At 51.4% G+C, this 19,281-nt stretch overlaps 8 protein-coding genes across 8 annotated transcripts; 2 read left to right on the top strand and 6 right to left on the bottom strand.

The window, feature by feature from the left end:
- Window positions 1-170: 170 nt before the first annotated feature.
- BJX67DRAFT_373854 (glycoside hydrolase family 125 protein) lies at window positions 171-1,921 on the top strand (the record flags this gene model as incomplete). Its single annotated transcript, XM_071031455.1, has 3 exons — window positions 171-304; window positions 378-1,582; window positions 1,653-1,921. The coding sequence occupies 3 exons, from the start codon at window positions 171-173 to the stop codon at window positions 1,919-1,921; spliced, it is 1,608 nt and encodes a 535-aa protein (XP_070883460.1).
- pex12 (ubiquitin-protein ligase peroxin 12) lies at window positions 1,872-3,898 on the bottom strand. Its single transcript, XM_071025748.1, has 2 exons — window positions 3,624-3,898; window positions 1,872-3,555 (listed from the first exon to the last, which is right to left on the bottom strand). The coding sequence occupies exons 1-2, from the start codon at window positions 3,847-3,849 to the stop codon at window positions 2,141-2,143; spliced, it is 1,641 nt and encodes a 546-aa protein (XP_070883459.1). The 5' UTR covers window positions 3,850-3,898; the 3' UTR covers window positions 1,872-2,140.
- Window positions 3,899-6,475: 2,577 nt separating this feature from the next.
- BJX67DRAFT_361245 (uncharacterized protein) lies at window positions 6,476-6,772 on the bottom strand. The gene has a single exon (XM_071029845.1). It carries the CDS (start codon window positions 6,681-6,683, stop codon window positions 6,519-6,521), a length of 165 nt encoding a protein of 54 aa, XP_070883458.1. The 5' UTR covers window positions 6,684-6,772; the 3' UTR covers window positions 6,476-6,518.
- A 113-nt stretch (window positions 6,773-6,885) lies between these two features.
- BJX67DRAFT_221122 (RsfS/YbeB/iojap family protein) lies at window positions 6,886-9,676 on the bottom strand. Its single transcript, XM_071025746.1, has 2 exons — window positions 7,488-9,676; window positions 6,886-7,421 (listed from the first exon to the last, which is right to left on the bottom strand). The coding sequence occupies exon 1, from the start codon at window positions 9,537-9,539 to the stop codon at window positions 7,512-7,514; it is 2,028 nt and encodes a 675-aa protein (XP_070883457.1). The 5' UTR covers window positions 9,540-9,676; the 3' UTR covers window positions 6,886-7,421; window positions 7,488-7,511.
- A 1-nt stretch (window position 9,677) lies between these two features.
- BJX67DRAFT_221068 (RNA-binding ATPase activator ESF2) lies at window positions 9,678-11,113 on the bottom strand. The gene has a single exon (XM_071025745.1). It carries the CDS (start codon window positions 10,892-10,894, stop codon window positions 9,809-9,811), a length of 1,086 nt encoding a protein of 361 aa, XP_070883456.1. The 5' UTR covers window positions 10,895-11,113; the 3' UTR covers window positions 9,678-9,808.
- A 4-nt stretch (window positions 11,114-11,117) lies between these two features.
- BJX67DRAFT_361242 (coenzyme A transporter) lies at window positions 11,118-13,301 on the bottom strand. The gene is made up of 2 exons (XM_071029844.1): window positions 12,730-13,301; window positions 11,118-12,651 (listed from the first exon to the last, which is right to left on the bottom strand). Exons 1-2 carry the CDS (start codon window positions 13,051-13,053, stop codon window positions 11,665-11,667), a joined length of 1,311 nt encoding a protein of 436 aa, XP_070883455.1. The 5' UTR covers window positions 13,054-13,301; the 3' UTR covers window positions 11,118-11,664.
- A 172-nt stretch (window positions 13,302-13,473) lies between these two features.
- BJX67DRAFT_361241 (DDT domain protein) lies at window positions 13,474-17,657 on the bottom strand. Its single transcript, XM_071029843.1, has 8 exons — window positions 17,358-17,657; window positions 17,196-17,275; window positions 17,049-17,114; window positions 16,839-16,982; window positions 16,677-16,779; window positions 16,602-16,618; window positions 14,934-16,543; window positions 13,474-14,878 (listed from the first exon to the last, which is right to left on the bottom strand). The coding sequence occupies exons 2-8, from the start codon at window positions 17,196-17,198 to the stop codon at window positions 13,819-13,821; spliced, it is 3,003 nt and encodes a 1,000-aa protein (XP_070883454.1). The 5' UTR covers window positions 17,199-17,275; window positions 17,358-17,657; the 3' UTR covers window positions 13,474-13,818.
- Window positions 17,658-17,708: 51 nt separating this feature from the next.
- Window positions 17,709-18,616, top strand: BJX67DRAFT_361237 (uncharacterized protein). The gene is made up of 2 exons (XM_071029842.1): window positions 17,709-18,246; window positions 18,297-18,616. The coding sequence occupies exon 1, from the start codon at window positions 17,752-17,754 to the stop codon at window positions 18,058-18,060; it is 309 nt and encodes a 102-aa protein (XP_070883453.1). The 5' UTR covers window positions 17,709-17,751; the 3' UTR covers window positions 18,061-18,246; window positions 18,297-18,616.
- The last annotated feature ends 665 nt before the right edge of the window (window positions 18,617-19,281 follow it).

Genomic DNA, 19,281 nt, shown 5'->3' with positions numbered 1-19,281 from the left:
TTCCAACCCACCCAACTCAAGCTGCGGCATGTGCTGCTCTGCAATTCCCACAGCAGACCAGGGGCTTGGGTTCCTTCTTTTGATTCCCAGCTCGCAATGGATATAATTCCTCCGTTGGTCCCATAGATGACTCCCGATCGACTGTTCTCTCCAATCTTCGCCCCTCAGCCATGACGCTCCTCGCACTCGTTCTCGCCCTGTCACTCGCCGGCCTGGGTGCAAGGGGAGCTGCAGGCCTGTGGGATGAGCCTGCAATCCTCCGAAGGGCGTGTCCCGACTATGTCTCGTATGCTTCAACACCGCAGTAAGTGCCTTCACCCTTGTCCTGATGTTCCTGCGCGTCCCAGGACTGATCGCGTTCTGTTCTCGCCCCACAGTCCTCCCTACAGTGGCGGTTCGTTGAACCTCCCCTTCCAACGACCAGCCTTGGAATGTCGGACGTTCAACTCCTCGGTCGTCGAGCAAGTCATCGAAGATGTCACATCTCGCATGGTTGACAAGGATCTCGCCCAACTATTCCGCAACGCCTTCCCCAACACGCTGGACACGACCATCCGGTGGCACGTCGATGGCTCCACGGGAGAGGCAAGGAAAAGCAAGAATCAGAACGCCCAATGGGAAGGCCCGCAGAGCTTCATCGTGACAGGAGATATCAACGCCGAGTGGTTACGCGATTCTACGAACCAATTGGCGAACTATCAGATCCTAGCAAAAAGGGACCAGCGACTTTCTAGCCTAATCCTTGGGGCGATCAATACACAGGCGGAGTTTGTTATACAATCCCCATATTGCAATGCGTTCCAACCCCCGCCCCCAAGCAATATTCCTCCAACAAACAATGGGCAGGACGACCAAGTTCATCCGGCCTACGAACCGTCCGTCGTGTTCGAGTGCAAGTATGAGCTAGACTCGCTGGCCAACTTCCTCGCCCTTGCAACGGATTTTTACGAGAACACTGGCTCGACCGACTTTCTTACCTCCCGCTGGTACACAGCGCTGGATACACTCCTTCAGGTCCTAGACGCACAGTCCCAGCCGACTTTCGACGATGAGGGCCAGTACGTCACAAATCAGTACACCTTCCAGCGGACTACGACCCTCGGGACAGAGACCCTCAACCTAGCAGGTGTCGGAAATCCGCTCAACAGTGGAACAGGCCTCATCCGCAGCGCCTTCCGCCCCAGCGACGACTCAACAATCATGGGGTTCTTCATCCCCGCAAACGCCATGATGTCCGTGCAACTCCAAAGAACAGCAGCAATGCTCCGCTCCGCGGGCGGGCGTTCCGATCTCGCGGATAATCTAGAGAGCCGAGGCCGCCGTCTACGCCAGGCAATCCAAGACCACGCCATAGTCAATCACCCCAAATACGGAGATGTCTACGCCTTCGAGGTAGACGGCTATGGATCCCGTATCCTCATGGATGACGCAAACGTTCCTTCCCTCCTCGCCCTGCCCATCCTCGGTTTCGTCGACCAAGATGATACCGTTTACCAGAACACCCGCAAAATGGTCCTCTCCAAGGACGGAAACCCCTATTATCTCACCGGCTCTGCCTTCCACGGCATCGGCGGACCACACAGTAAGTTCCAACCAGTCTGAACTCACGCATATCGAGGGGACAGAAGGGAACTAACAAGAACGTTCAATAGTTGGCCTCGAAAATGCCTGGCCCATGTCTCTCCTCGTGCAGGCAATGACCTCAGACTCCGACGACGAAATTACCCGGTGCATTAATCTTGTCAGGAATTCCAGTCTTCTCGGTTTGATTCATGAGTCCATCGACGTTAACAATATAAGGGCGTACACGCGGCCTTGGTTTGCGTGGGCGAATTCAGTATTCGCGCAGACGATCCTGAAGATTGCGGCTGAGAGGCCGCATTTGATTTTTGGGGAAGGGGCGGATCCGTATAACCCTTAGTACTTTTGAGGAATGAACCCGTGGATCATTTGGACTTTTCGACAGGCTAGTTGGGAAAGTCTACAACTTTGGGGCTGCAATGATAATAACCCCATGAATCTAAGCTGATTACCATGTGGTGACATGCCATAGATACATATATACAATGAAGACAGATGCAAATCACGCTATAGTATGCAGCTGTACAATAGGCTAGAAAGAAGGCTGAGAGAAACGAGATCAAATAAGAACCCTCCTCAAACCTTCCGTCCCACCTAATACCCTCCTCCCTGTGACTGGGCATCTGCCCTTCCCACTCTCCCACTTCCCCTGTCGACTCTTCCCCGGACGCGCCGCGGAATCCTCATCATCCCCCTCGCCGTCCCCGTTTTCATCGTCAACAAGATCATCTTCCCACGCGGCGCCAGCGCCTTCTCCGTTCATGAAATCCAACTGCCGTTGATGCTCCCCGTTCAACCAGTGGAAGATACACACGTAGCAATATACATATCCCGTCTGACACGCAGTCGGGTTGGTGAGTTGATTCAAGCAGATGGGACAAGCGGATGCGGCATCTGAGCCTGCTGGTGGAAGCGGAACCGTGAAGATAGGGAGGTATGAGGAGGCAGAGATAGGAGGTTGGATACGTTTGTGGGGTGGTGATGACTTGAGAGCTGATTTGCGTGGGGAGGACGTCGTTGACGGGTCTCGTTTCTCGGAAGATGGTTTCTGTTTACGTTCAGAGGGCGGTATCATCCCCTTCGTTATGGGGGGTGGTAACTCCATGGCGTCGGTGGCTTTGCGGGCAAGTTGGCGGGAGAAGTCGCTCGCATGCCACCATTCGAGGAATTTGAGGGCGAAGATAGAGGCGGGGAGGAAGTAGCGCAAGGACGTGAGGAATTGGGGATAGAGGTTTTGTGGGCTCAGGAGGCCGAGCAGGCCCGATGTAGGGCGCGTTCGCACCCCGCGGGGATTCTGGGGATTCCCATCGAGGATTTTGGCGATGGCATGATGGTCTGCGGAGCTGAGGCGGCGGATCCGCGTGCCTATGAGCCAGAGGAATGGGGAAGAGTATTTGGTATTGTCGAAGAGGTAGGCGAGATTAAAGGTTAGAATAGTGAAGTAGTATGCGGCGTTAACGGAGGGGTACACGTTGCGGAGGAACCACTTGTAGGCGTGCATAAACCGCTGGCGAATTGTCGGGTTTGGCGGTAGGTCGTCGCTGGGATTATATCGTGGGCCGCCGCTCATTAACAAGGACGCTTGCGGAGCGGCGTGGATATCGTAGCCTTCATCAAGCTTGCGCTTAAGATAGGGAATGCCAACCAAGATCAGGAGGTTCTTCCACACGTCCGCAGTACGCAACTTGAGGGTATCACGGACGGGGCCAGGAGCACCAAGTTGGGCTCGAGGAATCTCACCATTCTTTGTCAAGAGAACACGCTCACGCTTGAGCGAGTAGAAGTTCTCTGTGAATGAGCCACCGAAGTTGCGCAGGTAGTACCGTTCAACGATCAGCGAGAGGAACGCATAAACCTCATCAAAGGAATTCAGCACCCGGAGTAAGTATCGAGGATGGCGGTGTGTAGCAACGGCAAGGATATATCGTATTGAGGGAGGGAGGAGGTCTGAGAGTTGTTGTTCTGCGAGCAATTCTATCGGGCGAAGCAATCTAGCTGTGAGCCTCGGGCGTTGCTCCGCATCGGGGCGCGAGGAGACTTACCGAAAAGTGAAGGCTTGAGCTCATCGAACTCTTGCTGGAGACTTGGGAGGTACTCCATGGCGATGGATATGGAGCACCTAGTCTGCTCCGTAGCACACTGACCAAAAGGAAGGATGGAGAGAGAGAGTTGCAGCGCGAGGCAGACGGTCGATGTCCATTCTGGGCCGAGGCTCGTCGGCACGTGGTTTGGTGCCGACCTCCATTGCCCATCTTGAAGCTGAAGCATCGTCCTCCTTCAGAAGCAGCCAGTCCATCTTCACCATATTGCGGCATCTCGCGGCATGTAAGGATGTTAACATCATTCATAGCTTCTGCAAACCCAAGCCACGATGCCTTGGTGCCTTCTCGGTGCCGGCGGCTTCAGGCTAGGCTCCGAGTGTCTTAAGACACCGGGCACATCTTGATTCGGGAGCAAGGTGTGGAAAGTTAAAGAATGAGTCTACTAATAGAAAGCACTTACAATACCTCTCATCATTCCGCGTCGACTATCTCCCAGGATGGCAACAGACGACCCCGAACTCGGAGCTTTCGCAAGGCTTCCACCAGAGCGACGCCTTGGCATCTAGGATTATCTGCTCCTTTTAACTTGCGCTCACGGCCGACGTCCCCTCTCTTTCACTCTGGACCGACTCCATGGCGAAGTGTCACGTTCTGTTCCAACCTTCCAGTGGGTATTGACATTAGGACGCGGCATTCCGGCCCGGAATGGATACTTCTGTCGATCGACATGTTCCATGCGACATCGATGAAGCATTCCCGCGCGGCTTCTTCAAGCTCCCTTTCTACAAGGCAGACTTGAATGTGAACGTCTACGCTCCCGACCGTCGAGACCCAGGAGAGCTCATATCGCTTTACATAAGGGTGAGAGCCTTACTACTCTTCTGAGAAAAGCTCCAGCGTTGAAATGCCTCCGCATTCATCTCTGTAGATGCACCCAGAACGATTGGAATCGGAACGGAGAAGGACTTCGTAGTCTGGAGTTCCGGAGTGTCCGAGCGCCATCAAAGAGGATTGACTACGAGCTGTTTGGCTACGAGATTGCCCAGTTACCTTTTTTTTTGCTTGGATAATCTGCTTTCATTCCGTCTAAGCTACGACGTACCGGCGGCAACTGATCTCGATTGGTCCCTATATGAATATGCATATCACCATTTCTTCTTTCCCGAGATCCCTTGTCCCTCTCACGGAGCTCAGGATTGGATAACTGGAAAAATGAGCGAGCTTGGATCTTTTTACGAGGATTTTGGATGGCGCCTGGTTCATATGTTGAACAAAACTTGGCCACGAAGCACAGCCCGCATCCCGAGGAAAGGAATGGACGCCATCATTGAGGAGGACCACCCAACATACCCGATCTCAACCGCTCCGCCCTCTTTTCCGCCGTGACTCCTATAACAGCCCGCTGACACTCAACCTCAACCAACGCGTCCCGATGAATCCTCCCAGCTTCCTTTATCGCCTCCATTGCCCTGATGTCGTCGCCCGTTGATTCCAACTTTGCTATGTCTTCTCAAATGCCGTCGCTGACACGAAGACCCTCCTCCACAGGGCTCGAAGGTTGGAGACTAGTCAACTGGTGGTCTCCAACCAGCTTCAAGGGCCGGAAACCGTCCTCCGACTTGGCGATACCGACCGCTGTTTGACAGGCGACTACCGCCATACGCTTCTGCCATGAAGGCATCATTAGTTTCGGCGGGCGGCGGCAACGCTGGAGGGACGAGCTTATGGTGGAACAGCTCCCGGTCATTTTGCTCTGAGAGCCATATCCTGGCCGATACTCAGAGGCAGTTTTCGCCAGTCATGAGCAATAGTATCCCTGATCTTTGCATGGCAAGCTTGATCGCGTTCGTGATTGCCAACCGTGCCATTTCCAAATTCGCCCGGATTCCATCTTTGCACACACAGTTCGAAATCCTGAGTCCAAGGACCATCGTTCTCATGCTCGCTGCAAAGCTGTTTCTGAAAGTCGCCAACTCGGTCCGGCAGTTTCAGGTGGAGTTTTGATCCAACACTTCTCAGTCATTTCCACATGCGTCCTGCATAGTCCCCGAGGTGCAAAAAGAAAGCCAGGTAGTCTGGGCCTTGCGAATCTTCCGCAGACGTAGATGTTGGTGATTGCTCTGGCGTTGGTGAAAACGCCTTCAAAACGGCCTGCACGTGCTCCAATGTCAGGGTACATCCTTTTTCTTCCAAACCTTCAAGGCTCCCGAGTGTAGCAAGGGATTCAAGGTTGTAAAATGGTACTTTCACTTGCTTGGATTTGCTTTTGGGTGGCCCCTCACGCGCAATTAATACTGGATATTTTTGCGTGCGCAGCCTTGCTCTGACGACTCTTGCATACCATAGCAGTACCTCCTGCAGTCGATTCTCTTAACTGCCATCTTTGGTTGACTCCATGAGTCTGACGCTTTGGCTGCCTTGGTTGCTCATCAAGCAAACCTGGGTAGTCCAGGCCAAATTTCGCGTATCGGGCCAGCTATTGAACACCCTGCTTGTCTAACTCCTACCTCTCCTGTGTAACTCTTGTAGTCTGTCTCTCATAAATATAGTTATGAGTATCCTTATAATGCCTTCAAAGTTTAGATCCAGTAGAGAACCTGGTTTTTAAGATTTATTAGCATTTGATATTAGTAGTTTATAATAAAAGAGCAGGTTTCAAGTACAAGAATAATAATAGACTTACCTGCAAGATGCAGCTAGTATATCTACACCATGCCTCTGATCTATATATCAATTGCTCTTGAATCTGAATAATCAACCCTCAGGAAGTTGAGGGTATTGTGCTATCAAGCATAATAATTGCAGTCATTATCAGAGCTTGTTGCCTCTGATTGTACTGCACGCATGTGCATGACTGACTTCGCTCCCCGTTTAGCACGGAGGGCCGGCTGTCCATCATCTGTTGCTGCTAGCTGTGGGCGCTTTTGGAGGAAGGGAAATATTGGTTGCTGCCCTCTGCGCCATGATGCCTACCCTGCGCATCTCGAACGTAGAAGGAGGTCTCGGGCTGTCGTATAAGGAAGCTGCCAATAGACAGCCTGGATTTAGAAGCTCGTCCATTAAGAGGCAAAGTGACACGTATATAGTCTGAAAAACTATCCACTACGAGAGTCGAATGGAGGTATGTATTGTGGAGCCTCTGGGATGGGCTGAAGGCAGAGAGATGAGATGAGACGCCCACAGGTAAAGTGGGGGAGTAGAGTAGCTTAAATAGGATGTGAGCAGGCACCATTCATTCAACACAGGTGAAGGCTCGGGAGTCGTTCACGACTCACTAACTGTTACCTTCTAGAGGAGGAAGTAATCGAGAGATAGCCCAGAGAGCTAGGTATTTGAAGGAGCTGACTTGCATTCTGGTTTGTGAAGAGGAAAAATTCCCTGAAAGAGTGAAAGTTCATGACACTGGAACATCGAAAATAGGTAGCTCGAGAGACACCTCCTGCCAGTTGAATTGCGTTACTACCGACCGAGAAGCTCCCGCCCCATAGGAGACCAATTTACGCACAGGAATATGGCTGAGACTGAGCCATGGGAGGGCGAAATCGTCCTCCGCGAAGAGACCGAAAGAGGAGGAGGTAAAAGGTGAGCGAGAGACCGGATGCCTGTGCGTAGAATAGAGGCTCTTGGATGACAGCAGCGAAATTGATGAAGGGGAGTGACCTGTCTTGGAGGTTGCTGTCGCAGATTGCGAGAACTGAAGTCTCACATTTAGACCCCAGTCGGAGATAACTAACCTCTATTGCAAGTCAATTTTATACCATTCTAAATGGACATTAATCACGGAATGCGCTCGTAACTCTGCGTTAAACAACAAGATTAAGTGAGAAAATCGCTGTTAATCGTGAGGTAGAAGTACATATTTACAGACGTAGGCAGTGCAAAAGCGTACTACCACTCGCCCCTGCTCTCGCATTCCCGCCACAATCGAGCAAAGTTGGTGTCTGACCCAGAGTTGGCCATGAGTTGGATGTTCGGCTCCGCGATAGTTAGACATTTCATGATGTGCACGACAAGCTCGCCTTCCAGGAGAACCGGAGGCTCCTCCTCACGCATCATCGGGATCCATGTGTTGAGGCATTCCCTCGCTTGAGCCGCATTTCCCAAGTCAGCGTGCAGTCTGAATAGCATTTCGTAATCTGCTCTCGTCCGACGACTGTGGTTGAGAGGTAATTTGCGCCACCACCTCCAGAATCCCTCATAGTCGCCGTTACGGAACAGCAAACTCAGAAGAAGCCGCGCCTGGTGGTGATCAAAAGGAACTTCGAGCGACTCGATCATCCGCAGAACGTGGGACGCTCTTGCTGCAGGTGTAAGGTCGTCCCCTTGGGGACTCACTGGTAGAGATGCCGAGTCATATAGCTTGTTCCAGATCTGCATATTCATGAGATTCACTCCACTGAGGGAAAGATGATCAAGAACATCGAGAGCCAACTGTCTGTCTGAATCCGGTAGCCATTTTCTTGCCTTCGGATTGTCGCCTTTTCGTGGTTTTAACAAAGCGTCAACCACGAATAAAGCAATACGACCAGGCATACCAACACCCCAAACGCAACAACCTATGAACAACTTGTGCAGCTCTTCTTTGCTATACTCAGGATGTTGTCGAGAGATCGCGAGGGACGTAAGCTCTACTTTAGCTAAGAGCTTCTCGCTGTCAGTAGCGTCCTCCAGGCTCTCAGAGAACAGTTGTTCAAAATCATTATGCCCTTTTGCGTCCACCATACGATCCAAGGCAGACTTGAACTGCTTATCTGGTAGGTTTTCGAGGTACTCATAGAGCGTTTGCCATGAGATAGAACCTGATTTCTCCGCAGGGCCATGCGATTGGGACATGAATTGTCGGATTGCAGCGACATTGTGCCCTGAACTGGAACCTTGGTGACGACCAAAATGAACCCGTCGCCTTTGTTCAAGTGGAAGGCTCACGCGCAACCCGAGAACGTGGCGCGATTCATTGTCAGATGATGACGGACTTCTTGAGCTTTGAGTACGAACCTCTTCGGGTGCGTCGGCGGGAACATCGGACTGTTTTTGTTTCTCTTGGAGGGCGCGCGCTATCCTTCCTTCCCAAAGACCTTCCAGGTCTAGTTCTGCCCTCTTCTCCTCTGTAAACAGCTGTACTACAAGGCGGGTGCCGCTCCCGAGATGTCCGAAACCTTCAAAGTCCCCAATCGCCTGTTCTGGGACGAAATTCTTGTCCACAACACCTGCATTTACGCAAATCCAGCCAGTGGTAATGCCGTCGTCCTTGTCGTCAACCATTGCGCCAGTCCGGCTAGCAAGCCGAGCCCGGCGATTTTTACGCCGCAGCTTGATTTTCAATTCGTTCCTTCCCAGCAATCCGTCGGCGTACGGTGTCAATTTGTGATTACTCCTCAGCCAACGACAGAGACGGTCTGCAGAGACATTCAGGTGTTTGACGCTACGCACAGTCCCCAAAACCATGATGACGTTGGCTCCAAGTGCCGGAGGTATTTCCAAACCCCGCAAGTCAAGTAACTTTAGCTCATCGAGTCCGAGGTCTTTAAACACATATTCAAGCAGTTCGGGAAGAATCTTCGGCGGGTTCTCGGGGAGCTCCGGCAGCTTATCCCTCGAAGAGACCTCGGCCCCTGCGGGAATCGAGCCTTCTTCCTGGAGGTACCAAGGGACAGACTGTGAGGACTCGGAAGCCGGATTTGATTCGGGGGTCGCGTCCTCTTGCGCTGATAGAGCGTTGGGTGGCGCAGATTGGGATGAAATCGGGTGATCTGGTGGGAGGTGAGAGCTCGAGGTCAAGGTCAAGGGTCGCACTTGACGGTACATGGGAAAAGTAGGGCGAAGAATTGTGGGATTCGTCGCGGAAGGGACGAAGCGGGCGGCTTCATGATAGCGCTTGGGCGCCCTCAGAAGCACCCTGTTCATCATGGCGGACATTGGCGCAGAAAACCTGCGGGGTGGTTTGCTTGGAGAGAATCCGAGCAATTGAAGAGGCGTGGTTGGGAGGAGAATGCAAACTATGCAAATTATGACGATTCACTTGTATACAGCCCAAGTGTCCGACGGCTTCGAAACAGAGCACGACCACTACTACTAGGGCGCGCCGGTCGATAAAAGAAGAGACGAGTGGTACCGAAAGGACGTATCCATGTGCTATGTTTGTAGTGAGTGCGCATCGCTGGGGTCAAAAAAGATCGAGTAGAGCACTAAAATATCTTCCCAAGCACCCTTCTCGTATGCTCATCCAGATTTCCTTCATCAGCCGACATCTTATCCCTCCCGTGCTTGACCTCATTCTGCCTGAACAGTCTCCGAGCGTGAACAGTTTGTTCTTTTCCTCCATCCCCATCACCAATCTCCTGCGCCTTCCTTTTCCGCTTCTCTTCATTCTTTCTCTGAATTCCATCAAGCATCTTCCCCTTCTCATAACCTTGCAAGAAGACCTTCTCCTCCTTTCTCGCCCTTGTGTCCTCAATCCTCCGCTTCGCCTCTCTCTCCGACCTCTCACGCTGGATAGTTTCCATTAGATCCCCCCAACGAAAGCCCTTGAGGTAGCGCATATTCCACACATCATCGTGGTACCATCCGCCCTTGCGTCCACCCACAATTGAGGCATTCAGCGTCTCAGCACAGATCTTCGCCGTCTTTTTCGATTCAAACTCCACCCATCCATCCGAGTATGTCTTCCGCTTATTTGACCGCCGCCGCGGTGCAGATGGTGGTCGCACCGAGGGCGTCAAGAAGACCTTCGTAATCGGACCGAAGCCGCGCGTTTCAAGAAGCGACTTCAGCGCAAACGGCTTTAGATAAGGAGGCAGGGAGGAAAAGTAGATTACCCCTGTTTTGTTTTTCTTGGTCGGCTTGACTTTGAGCTTTTTAAGCGGTTTCTGACTCTTCGTTTTTCCCTTCGCCTTTTGTGTTTCGACTGTTACGTCGAGAAATCGGTCTCCGTATTCATTCGCGCCGAGGCTGCCTTCGTCGTTGCCTCCCTCATCTGACTCACTCTCATCATCGTCCTCTCGTCGGGCGACATTGTGGGGTTTGCTTTCCCCCCTCCTCTGCTCTGATGATCTCAGATCTCCTGCTTGCACATCGTTCTCGTCAAGTTCCGATTCCTCGGACTCCTCCCCGTCCGAGCCACTCCCTATCCTATCAGATCGCAATTGTGTTTTCCTCCGCTTGAATGCCCGGCCTTTGCTTTCTTCGGCGGCTTCAGAGTCGTATCCGTCGTCGTTGTCTTCGCCATCACTTGCGATAATGTCCAGGAATTCATTCCTCTTGCGGGTGGTCATTCTGGGGATATATTTGTGGTATACGGCAGATATAAAAGTAGCTCTTCCACTTAAATATCAAAGCTGTGTTTCCAATCAGGTCAGGCGGAAAATGTGTGGCAGGTCTTTGTCGTTGAGAGGGATGTTAGTTCCTCTTCGCCAACTTTTTTGTCCGCAGCTGGTCCGTGCGTTCATGCCTAGCCAATCAGGCAACATATCTGCTCGTTCTCAGTCAAGGTTCAACGCTCTCCGGCTCAAAATGCGACACTCACTCTCGTCAACGGCTCAATCTACCCATAGCCCCGCCATATCATTCGCCCATTCCCGTATACCATTGTCTCATACTCTATCCCGTCCCGCCCCGGCGGCCCCGCACGTTCCCAAGTACTACTGCGAAACGGGTGGTTTGAGAACTGAATAGAAATCGAGTTCCGAATTGCAGAAGAGCTTGACATTGCCGGCAAGAGGCTTACGCGAACATCATAATGACGGATGTGACTTCTAATCGAAACTCGAACACAACTCTACCTGAGACCATTCAGCAGGGACAATGTACACCAATCCAAGGGCGCCACAGGATTAAGCCGAAGGACGGGACTTTCAGATGTCTAATCTCTATATTCGAGATAACCTCTCATTCACAGCAGCTGCGCCACCAGGTCAGCTATGTATGTAACCCCGTTATGCACAAGAATCAGGATGAAAAGATACCAGGGTAATGAAAGCAGCCCACCCAGCGGACACCATAGGAAAGTAAAATGCAAAAGGAACTTGAAAGAAACGACGACGTTCTAAATCCCAAATGACCACTTTAGACGTTCGTAAACAAAGAAACCAGTTGCCGTCATGGGTATAATCTTCATATAACCGATCGTCAACCCAATCCAAAATCCTCGGAAGCCCCTCTCCATCCAGATCTTTCGGGCCGTCTCAGCAATCCCCAGTCGGCGGCCATCGCCAACGACGCCTCCAACTTGCATTCGCCGCCGTATCACCTCGAATGGGTATGAGGACGTTTGGGAGATAAGACCTGCAACTGCTCCCGAGAAGAGTTCCGCGGCAGCCGTCAATTGCGGTCTTCGGGAACCACGACGCGTGTGGCCTGACGAAGAAAACTCGGAATTTGGAATGGTCGTGTGGGGGGCTAAGGCCGGCGAACGAAGCCAGTCGCCTACTGTGTCGTGGGTGAGAAAGGATACTCCCGCATACGGAAGCATTCCAAGAAGCGTTGGAGTGAATCCACGGTAGAAATTTGCAAGCCCCGAGCTAGGGACAATCTTCGTAGTAGCAGAAGCAATGCTGTCTGCGGCAACAGCCGCCACTGAGGAGGCGCGCGCCCCCGCCGATAACTCCTTTGGTGGGGCAACTCGTTCATTATAGATCTGCCGGAAGATGTCTCTGAGTGAGGAGCGCGAAGTCTTCTTGGTTTCAAACGCTAATCGCACTCGAATCAATTCCAGTGGATAGGTGAAAAAGACCGAGGTCATACCCGCCATGCTCCCCGAGATGAGTCTGCGGAATGGGGTTTCTTTGTCTCCGGATGGAATGACCGCCGCTCTAATCTGTTCGTAGGCGAGGAATTTAATCGCTGCATAGGGGAATATTCGAAGTAAAGTCGCTGAGTGGCCTCGGAAAAGGCCCCGTGAACCTTCATAACGCTTTATATCCCGGACCGCAGCGACTAACCCGAACCAGCTTCCTGTGTATTTGGCAAACTGAGGATTTGAGGCTTGGAAGAGAATCTTCACTCGGTCGAGGGGTGCTACGACGGTTTTGGCCTGTATATTCTGCCTATCAGTTGCCGCCATTCAATGCTAAAGGGAGGCAGGGTTACACCCTGAGGAAAAAGGACTTACGGCGCAACCAGCCAACCCCCCAGCAAGTCCACTCCTTAACACATACTCGACACTCCTTTTACTTGTCTCCTGCGCAGTACCGCGATTATCGTGCTTAGAGCGAGGTGACAAGGCGCCGTCATGGGTGGTCGCGTGAGAGCCAGTCACCACTGCCCCGCCACTAACGTTATGTGATGTTGACCGTTGTGCCTGCGCAGCCCGTTCCATCTGCCAAAACGCGGATTGGCGTGGAGATTGAGAATCTGCTACGCCCTGGAAAGAAGAGGAAGAGTGAGGAATAGAGGAAGAATCGGCGTGTGCATGGCCGGTAGCGGTAGCAGACATGAGCGAGCCTCAACAAGCACCCTCGGTTGGATCTGGGGTGGTGAGGATCTGAGGCCGATGGACTACCGGATAAACGCGGCCATGGATCTGCAAGGAGAAGAAAAGGGACCGAGGGACGGAGTTTTCTGCTGTGGGACCCCGTCCGGAGAAAACTGGTGAGGATAGAATATGAGGAAGCAAACAACAAGTAAGGAACAAAGCCGAGAAGGCTACTCGAACATTTAAAGATAGAAGAGTGTGAATTAACGATAATGTTGAGGAGGCACATTGGAGGAGAGGCGGGCATCGTCATAGTGGCGCCGAACACACCAGGGCAGAAACATTACGGTCCCTGACATGCCGATACCCACTTCCGCCACCAAACAACGCACCCCATACCGTCATTTTACGCACGGCTATCCGGCTGCCGGTTGGATTTGCCTTTCCGGGTCTCCTATTGGAGAATATTCTCGAGACAATGTCACATGACTCTACTCTATCAGTAATCACATGATTAGGCCACCGGCCACTGCGCTATATACAACTGTCACCAAACACTCGGCCAAAGATATAACCCCCTTCTAATGCAATGCCCATTGTATAACCGGTTTCAAAGCATTCGTAGTCGCGTCCGTAGTGTAGCGTAGAATAAGAAATCCCCCCTTTTGATGTTAATGGGCGCTCCGATTTGTGCCAACAAACCTCCCAGGAAGAGTACCAAACGCCATCAGCCCAGAATGCATATCGAGCATTTTATGAAAGTAAAAAGAAGCAATATCCAGGGGTCTAAAAATTATACCGTGCGCCTTGCCGTGTAAGTGGCTTGCCTTGGCGGTTTGTCACCTTGATCTCCTTGGGTTCTTCGCCACCTCTCTTCGCCCGCTTAGACGGCCGAGAGGCGTCAAGATGAAGGTGCCCGTTTTCTGCCAGAGCTGTCGAGTTTCGCCAGTTCAAACATCGGTGTTTGTTATCGGCCACATATGTCTTATTTCGTGTCGTCACTCGTTTAGTGGGGATGTCCTCTGGATCGTCCTCCGTACGGTCCAGATAGTTCCGACGTGATTTCATAGATTTCACGATGTTATCGCGCTGGAGAAGGAGCTCTTTCCGTAATTTCGTCTCACGCTCGCCCCGGGAATCAAGCCAGTTCAGGAGCTTTTCTACCGACTCGGGTTCATCGTAGTAACCCCATTCATGTGCCCGCGAAAGGCGAGTTGGTCCCTCCTCGTGTTTCTTGCGCTCTGCGGGAGAGACATGGAACCGTTTCTGGTATTGCTTTTTGTAATCGTCTGGAACGTCAATAAAGCCAAGTCGTTCCATGTCATCGGGTCCTTGAACCCAGAGTCGCCCGTTAGCATATTTCGCTGTTGCAGTCGAGCTGTTCGGCATTCCCTCATAGGGCATCGCGTTGCGCTCAAACCACCAATACCGATTACAGAAACGGTCCTTTCCAAGGCATCTAGTCCGTGGGCAATCAGCCTCCCTAAGGTCGTTGTCGACGACCTCAATTTTCTCTTCAAACTTTTTGACAGCGGCCTTCTGCTCTTCGATTTTTTTAAGAACACGCTGGTACTGCTTTGAGCCTTTTGGCTGTTTAGCAAGTTGTTCCTTTCTTTCTCGTTCTTCGTCGAGCTTTCGTTTTCGTTCCAGGACCCGATCCACGCCGCCACGGAGAGATCGCTGCGGAGTACCGTCTGCGTCGGAATCCCCGATTTGCGAATCCCCATCCACACCACTCATCTTCGTATCTTCCGGGGTTTCCAGCTCCGGGATGGGAGTTGGCGATTTCTCGAGCTCGGGTTGGAGTGCTTTGCGTTCCTGGTGTAGGCGCCGAAGTTCCTCGAGTCTAGGCAAGAACATCAGCAATAACGTTACCTGCGTCAATATACAACTCCACTTACGCCACTTTGCGAGCCTTCTGATACTCGATTTTCTCCTTTCGGAATTCCGTCATCTGGTTACTACATTCTTCCAGGTAATTCCGGATAGCCTTGGTCTCCAAGCTCAGCACGCAGATGATCTGGAGGGCCTGAATCCGCAAGTTTATGTCGAGAGTGGCATATTGCGCTTGGGCGGTTTCCTGTGATGGTTCCCGATCCAGGGGGGCCAGATATTGGAGAATTTGGTTGCAAGATTTCTCCAGTTGTGGACGAACCGACAATTGGTGTAAGAGTCCAATCATAACCATTTCCCAACCACCATTCCGGAAATCTCGCTGGCGTAGACGTTCAATCCATCCATATTCAGTGAACATCTCGCCGGCGCGGTGGGTCTTGGCTTCTTCCGGATCACTAAGGCCATTCACCTGTGCCTTCAAGTTCTGCGCTTCTGCCTTCGCTAGGCTACCCCGGGTGGTCATTCTTGTAACAACAGGTTCTGGTGAAGGCGCAGCGCCGCCCTCCTCCTCAGCCTCCTCTTCCTCACCCTCATCTGATTCCTCCGATTCTTCAACCGGAAGACTGGGAAGGGAGATCTGAACGGCACCATTGCTATCCTTCTCCGCATTGACCAGTTTCTTCAGGACAGCGCAGTGTATTTCAACGAAGAGTTCGCAGTCAACCTCATCAGATGAAAACCTCATTGCTTGGAAAAAATCATCAAACGTAAACGAATCCAATTGGAATACTTCACAATAGACATTGAGAGTATTCCAGGTCTCGAGAAGGAGGCCAACAGATTCCTTTGCAACTTCATCCTGCAAGAGATCTTCGTCATCGGGCTCATCAGTCTCGTTTGCTTTCAAGAACTTCAACGGTGGTCGCTGTTTCTTTTTTTCACGATTCGGGGGTATGTCGAGATCCTCAATAGGATATTTGATTGGCGGGGGGGGCGGAGGCTTCGGAGGCTCGGCCTTGATTACAACAGTAGGAACAGGCGGAGAGGTCTTCTCGGCCTCCTGGAGCTTTGTAGGTCGTGAAGGCCCGTTGGCTGGTTTGCTACCGACAAGAAAACTCGGATTGCCATTGAGTGAACGTTTATACTCCAGGAATTGTGCCTCTTCCGACCGAGCCAAATCCTGTGCAGATGGCTTTGTCCTTTGAGTCTTGACAGCTGGCTTTAACTCAGGGAGTTGTTGTGACGCGAAAAATCCAAAAAATCCTTCCTGGTCCGCCTTCTTCTGCGCCTTCTTCTCAGCAACTCTCGCTCCGTACTGTAGGTGTTTTGGCACTTCGGTAGATATCCTGAATTCCTCGGCGATCGAAGGTTTCACAAGCCACGGGGCTCCATTCCATGACTCCCGAGTCACGTTATTCTTGATAAATGCCCTAAGCATCTGCTTGGTAAAGGTTTTCCTATCACGGGTGATGTGATGTTGATCCAGAAGAGCTTCCTCGTTCGGACGGTCCAACACTTTGACCAGATATGTTGCATAAGCTGGCTGCTTCACGGTTCCGTCCGGGTAAAGCTGCTCTGTAAAGTTGGCTTTGTCTCTGATCACTCCGTGTAGACGTGTATTATCGTCGAGCAAAATGAGAACCGGTTCCCCAGGGTAAAAGTCTTGCTTAAATTCCTATATCGAGTCAACTCTTAGAGATCGTGCCAGCATCGTTGCAGTCGCATGTACCCACCTCGTAAATTTCGTCCACTATTATGACAGAGGGTTAGACAAGATATCGTTTCAAGGGGGGTCTTCACAAACGTACCGAGATTATCGACCCGCGATACTGTGGAGAATTGGGTTCTACGCAAAATAGGTCCTTTCAGGGCATCTGGGAAAGAATTGTTGACTTCCCGCGATTCTTCCATCTGCAAACCCGGTTATCAGGTTTCGACCTTGGCAGCTAGCAGGCACCCAGTCCACCTACCTCACTTCGATGAGCCTCAAAGAATGTCAATCCCGAATGACCCGTGATCTCGCATATGAATTTCCTTTGCTTATAGAAATCCATGCGCTGGAGATACGATTCATAATTGGTAAAGACCTCATTCGTCTCCGGGACGACCCAGACCTACGCGCAATGCGTGTCAGTATTCGTTGCATCACTGTACCCCTCTGCGACGCGGAGTATACATGCCTCGGAGCTGTCATCTTCGATAACGGGTCGCGGGAGGTACTGGACAGGTTTCCGTTTGAACAGCACCTGGAAAGAGTCAGTATTCGTCAGTCATGCCTCCAGCCCGCCACAACTTAGTTCGACGAGCCCAAGGAGCGCCCAACGCACCATTATAAGTTCGCGGGCGAAGAAACGCGTCGAGTTTTCATAAATCGCTGGAAACGGTGCAAAATGATCGCATTGGATATCTATAGCGCGAAACAGGGTCAGCACGAAGCGCGACTTGCGGAAGTACAAACATAGCTCCCTCCGCGCACAAGGCGAGCTTACCTCGAGAAACGCGTCCCAATCGCGCCGCAACCCCAACGGCGGAGTTTAAAAACGAGCAGAGGCAAAACACAAATAACTGTAAATAGGCTGATGCAAGAGTGGATTGATGGCAGGATTTCCCGGCTCAAAGACGGCAAAAATGTAAATACACGAGAAATACAAAGGTAGCGGGGGCTGAAAAGATATAGTAGTCTGAAGCTGCGCTGGAGGTGCAAGACGCAGATTGCAGGAGGAGCAGAAGAGAGGAGAGGAAGGGAGAAGGAAGAGGAAGCTTCCGAAAGAGGACGGTGGAGGAAGAGGAGGAAAAGGGAGAAGCGGTCGCCGCACCAAAGCGGCGGCAGAACCGGGTGAGGAAGAGGGAGTCCGAGGGAGGGCCGCCGAGGCACGGCCGACGATGATTGGCCTGCAGCGCAGTGGACGTCGACTCGGGAGCGGAGGAGCTTTTCCTCTTTGGGCCAGATCCTGCCTGGTGTTCTCTGTGTCTCGTTCCTTTGCCTGTCGTCTTCTTTCTTGCGCCTCCACTGCCCACCACCCCCAACAAACCGCACCTGTATTTGCACTCTTTTTGTTCCTTTTTTGCTGCAGAATCTATCTATACCAGTTTGTGTGTTTTATCTTTTGGTTACAATTTGTCGTCCTAGGTTTTACAAGATCCATCAACTCATGCACCGAGGGCCCTGGTATTGGAGACAAAGAACCATGATACTTAGAGGCGGCTACCACTGCACATCAAAGACCCTTTCAAGACCAGTTTCATGGCTATTTTTATATCTTTTCTTCAACCGCTCTCTCTTAACAATCGATCACTACTTTTCTCTTTGTTTGGACCGTTGTGGATCGAATAGCTGTCGATGCCAGTTCAGTTCTCGATATTGTATACTCTAGCCAGGTAAATCCACGGATCCATCGTGATTATTTATTATACTGAACAACCCGTAGCATAATTTATACATGGTTACCATAGAGTTCTGGCTCACCCAACTCGAGTCCAGGTGTTCGTCACGATCCTCCAAATCTTATCACAACGCTCATGCCACAATGCCCCGCCTCAGCAGCATAATCAGGCTATGTATTCCACAAATCTACTACTAGCATCTCAGAAGTTTCGGAGCTTTCAGTTGTCTAGCTGTTATAGCTTCGCTGCATTCTTTGTTTGCTCTCCAGGGCCTCAAGGACTATACGCTGACAAAGCGACCACAATCTCCAAGCTAACTGACACATCCTGTTTCTCATCATCTCCCTCGCGAGCCGTCTACCCCAGCTTATAGCATTATACCAGCCAGGTAATTCGGCGAATCATACGTTTTCGAGCATTGATCCGGTCAACATTATATGTGCCGGAGAGCCCTCCCCCCACGATAGCAGTCTTCCATCTAGGAATATTCAAAGGCGCTACATACCGGGTCTATGTGGTTGGTTAGGTGCTTCTCATTTACCAAAGAAATTAGAGATTCAAACTCGGAATAGTCCACACTCGAACAAACCGTGTTTGAATGGTTCCCAAACCCGGTCAGCAAAGCCGCCATCCAGAGCAATACTCCCTATATTACCAGTATAGGAACCATAGCATTGTGCACGTTAGATTAGTCGTGGAACCGGCATCCCCATTCCTTCGATCTCTCGACTTCGACACTACAAGTCCTCCTGACTGGAATATCGCACGAGTAAACAAGTCCGACAATGCGAAGTCACTGCCACGTTACGTCGAGGCTCGACATAGAAAGCTTATACGAGAGCCAAATCTTAGGTATAATAACCACGGAGAAGCTGCAGGCGAGAAACACGACCGCTTCGAAGACGCACATGCGAGCTTCCTTAACGGGTCCGGCGCAAAATAATTCTGTATAAATATACACTAATCTAAAGCCTAAGTAATTTAATCCAAATATCCCCATGCCCCGTGACATTAACTCAAACCCGTTAT

The sequence above is a fragment of the Aspergillus lucknowensis genome (genome assembly GCF_044049455.1).
Source record: "Aspergillus lucknowensis strain CBS 449.75 chromosome Unknown BJX67scaffold_40, whole genome shotgun sequence".
In the NCBI taxonomy this organism is placed as follows: domain Eukaryota; kingdom Fungi; phylum Ascomycota; class Eurotiomycetes; order Eurotiales; family Aspergillaceae; genus Aspergillus; species Aspergillus lucknowensis.
This window is presented reverse-complemented; position numbering and strand designations above follow the sequence as displayed.

What these genes read in the sequence shown, in the direction of transcription:
- BJX67DRAFT_221068 (XM_071025745.1), bottom strand. Translation starts at nt 10,894, where the DNA reads ATGACCACCCGCAAGAGGAATGAATTCCTGGACATTATCGCAAGTGAT.
- BJX67DRAFT_221122 (XM_071025746.1), bottom strand. Translation starts at nt 9,539, where the DNA reads ATGTCCGCCATGATGAACAGGGTGCTTCTGAGGGCGCCCAAGCGCTAT.
- BJX67DRAFT_361245 (XM_071029845.1), bottom strand. Translation starts at nt 6,683, where the DNA reads ATGGACGAGCTTCTAAATCCAGGCTGTCTATTGGCAGCTTCCTTATAC.
- BJX67DRAFT_361237 (XM_071029842.1), top strand. Translation starts at nt 17,752, where the DNA reads ATGATTGGCCTGCAGCGCAGTGGACGTCGACTCGGGAGCGGAGGAGCT.
- BJX67DRAFT_361242 (XM_071029844.1), bottom strand. Translation starts at nt 13,053, where the DNA reads ATGTCTGCTACCGCTACCGGCCATGCACACGCCGATTCTTCCTCTATT. An exon ending in GGGGGTTGGCTGGTTGCGCC is followed by an intron (nt 12,652 to 12,729) that starts GTAAGTCCTTTT and finishes CAGAATATACAG; the next exon opens with GCCAAAACCGTCGTAGCACC.
- pex12 (XM_071025748.1), bottom strand. Translation starts at nt 3,849, where the DNA reads ATGCTTCAGCTTCAAGATGGGCAATGGAGGTCGGCACCAAACCACGTG. An exon ending in GCTCAAGCCTTCACTTTTCG is followed by an intron (nt 3,556 to 3,623) that starts GTAAGTCTCCTC and finishes TTCGCCCGATAG; the next exon opens with AATTGCTCGCAGAACAACAA.
- BJX67DRAFT_361241 (XM_071029843.1), bottom strand. An exon ending in TCGAAGATGACAGCTCCGAG is followed by an intron (nt 16,983 to 17,048) that starts GCATGTATACTC and finishes CATTGCGCGTAG; the next exon opens with GTCTGGGTCGTCCCGGAGAC. An exon ending in CAGAAGGCTCGCAAAGTGGC is followed by an intron (nt 14,879 to 14,933) that starts GTAAGTGGAGTT and finishes GTTCTTGCCTAG; the next exon opens with ACTCGAGGAACTTCGGCGCC.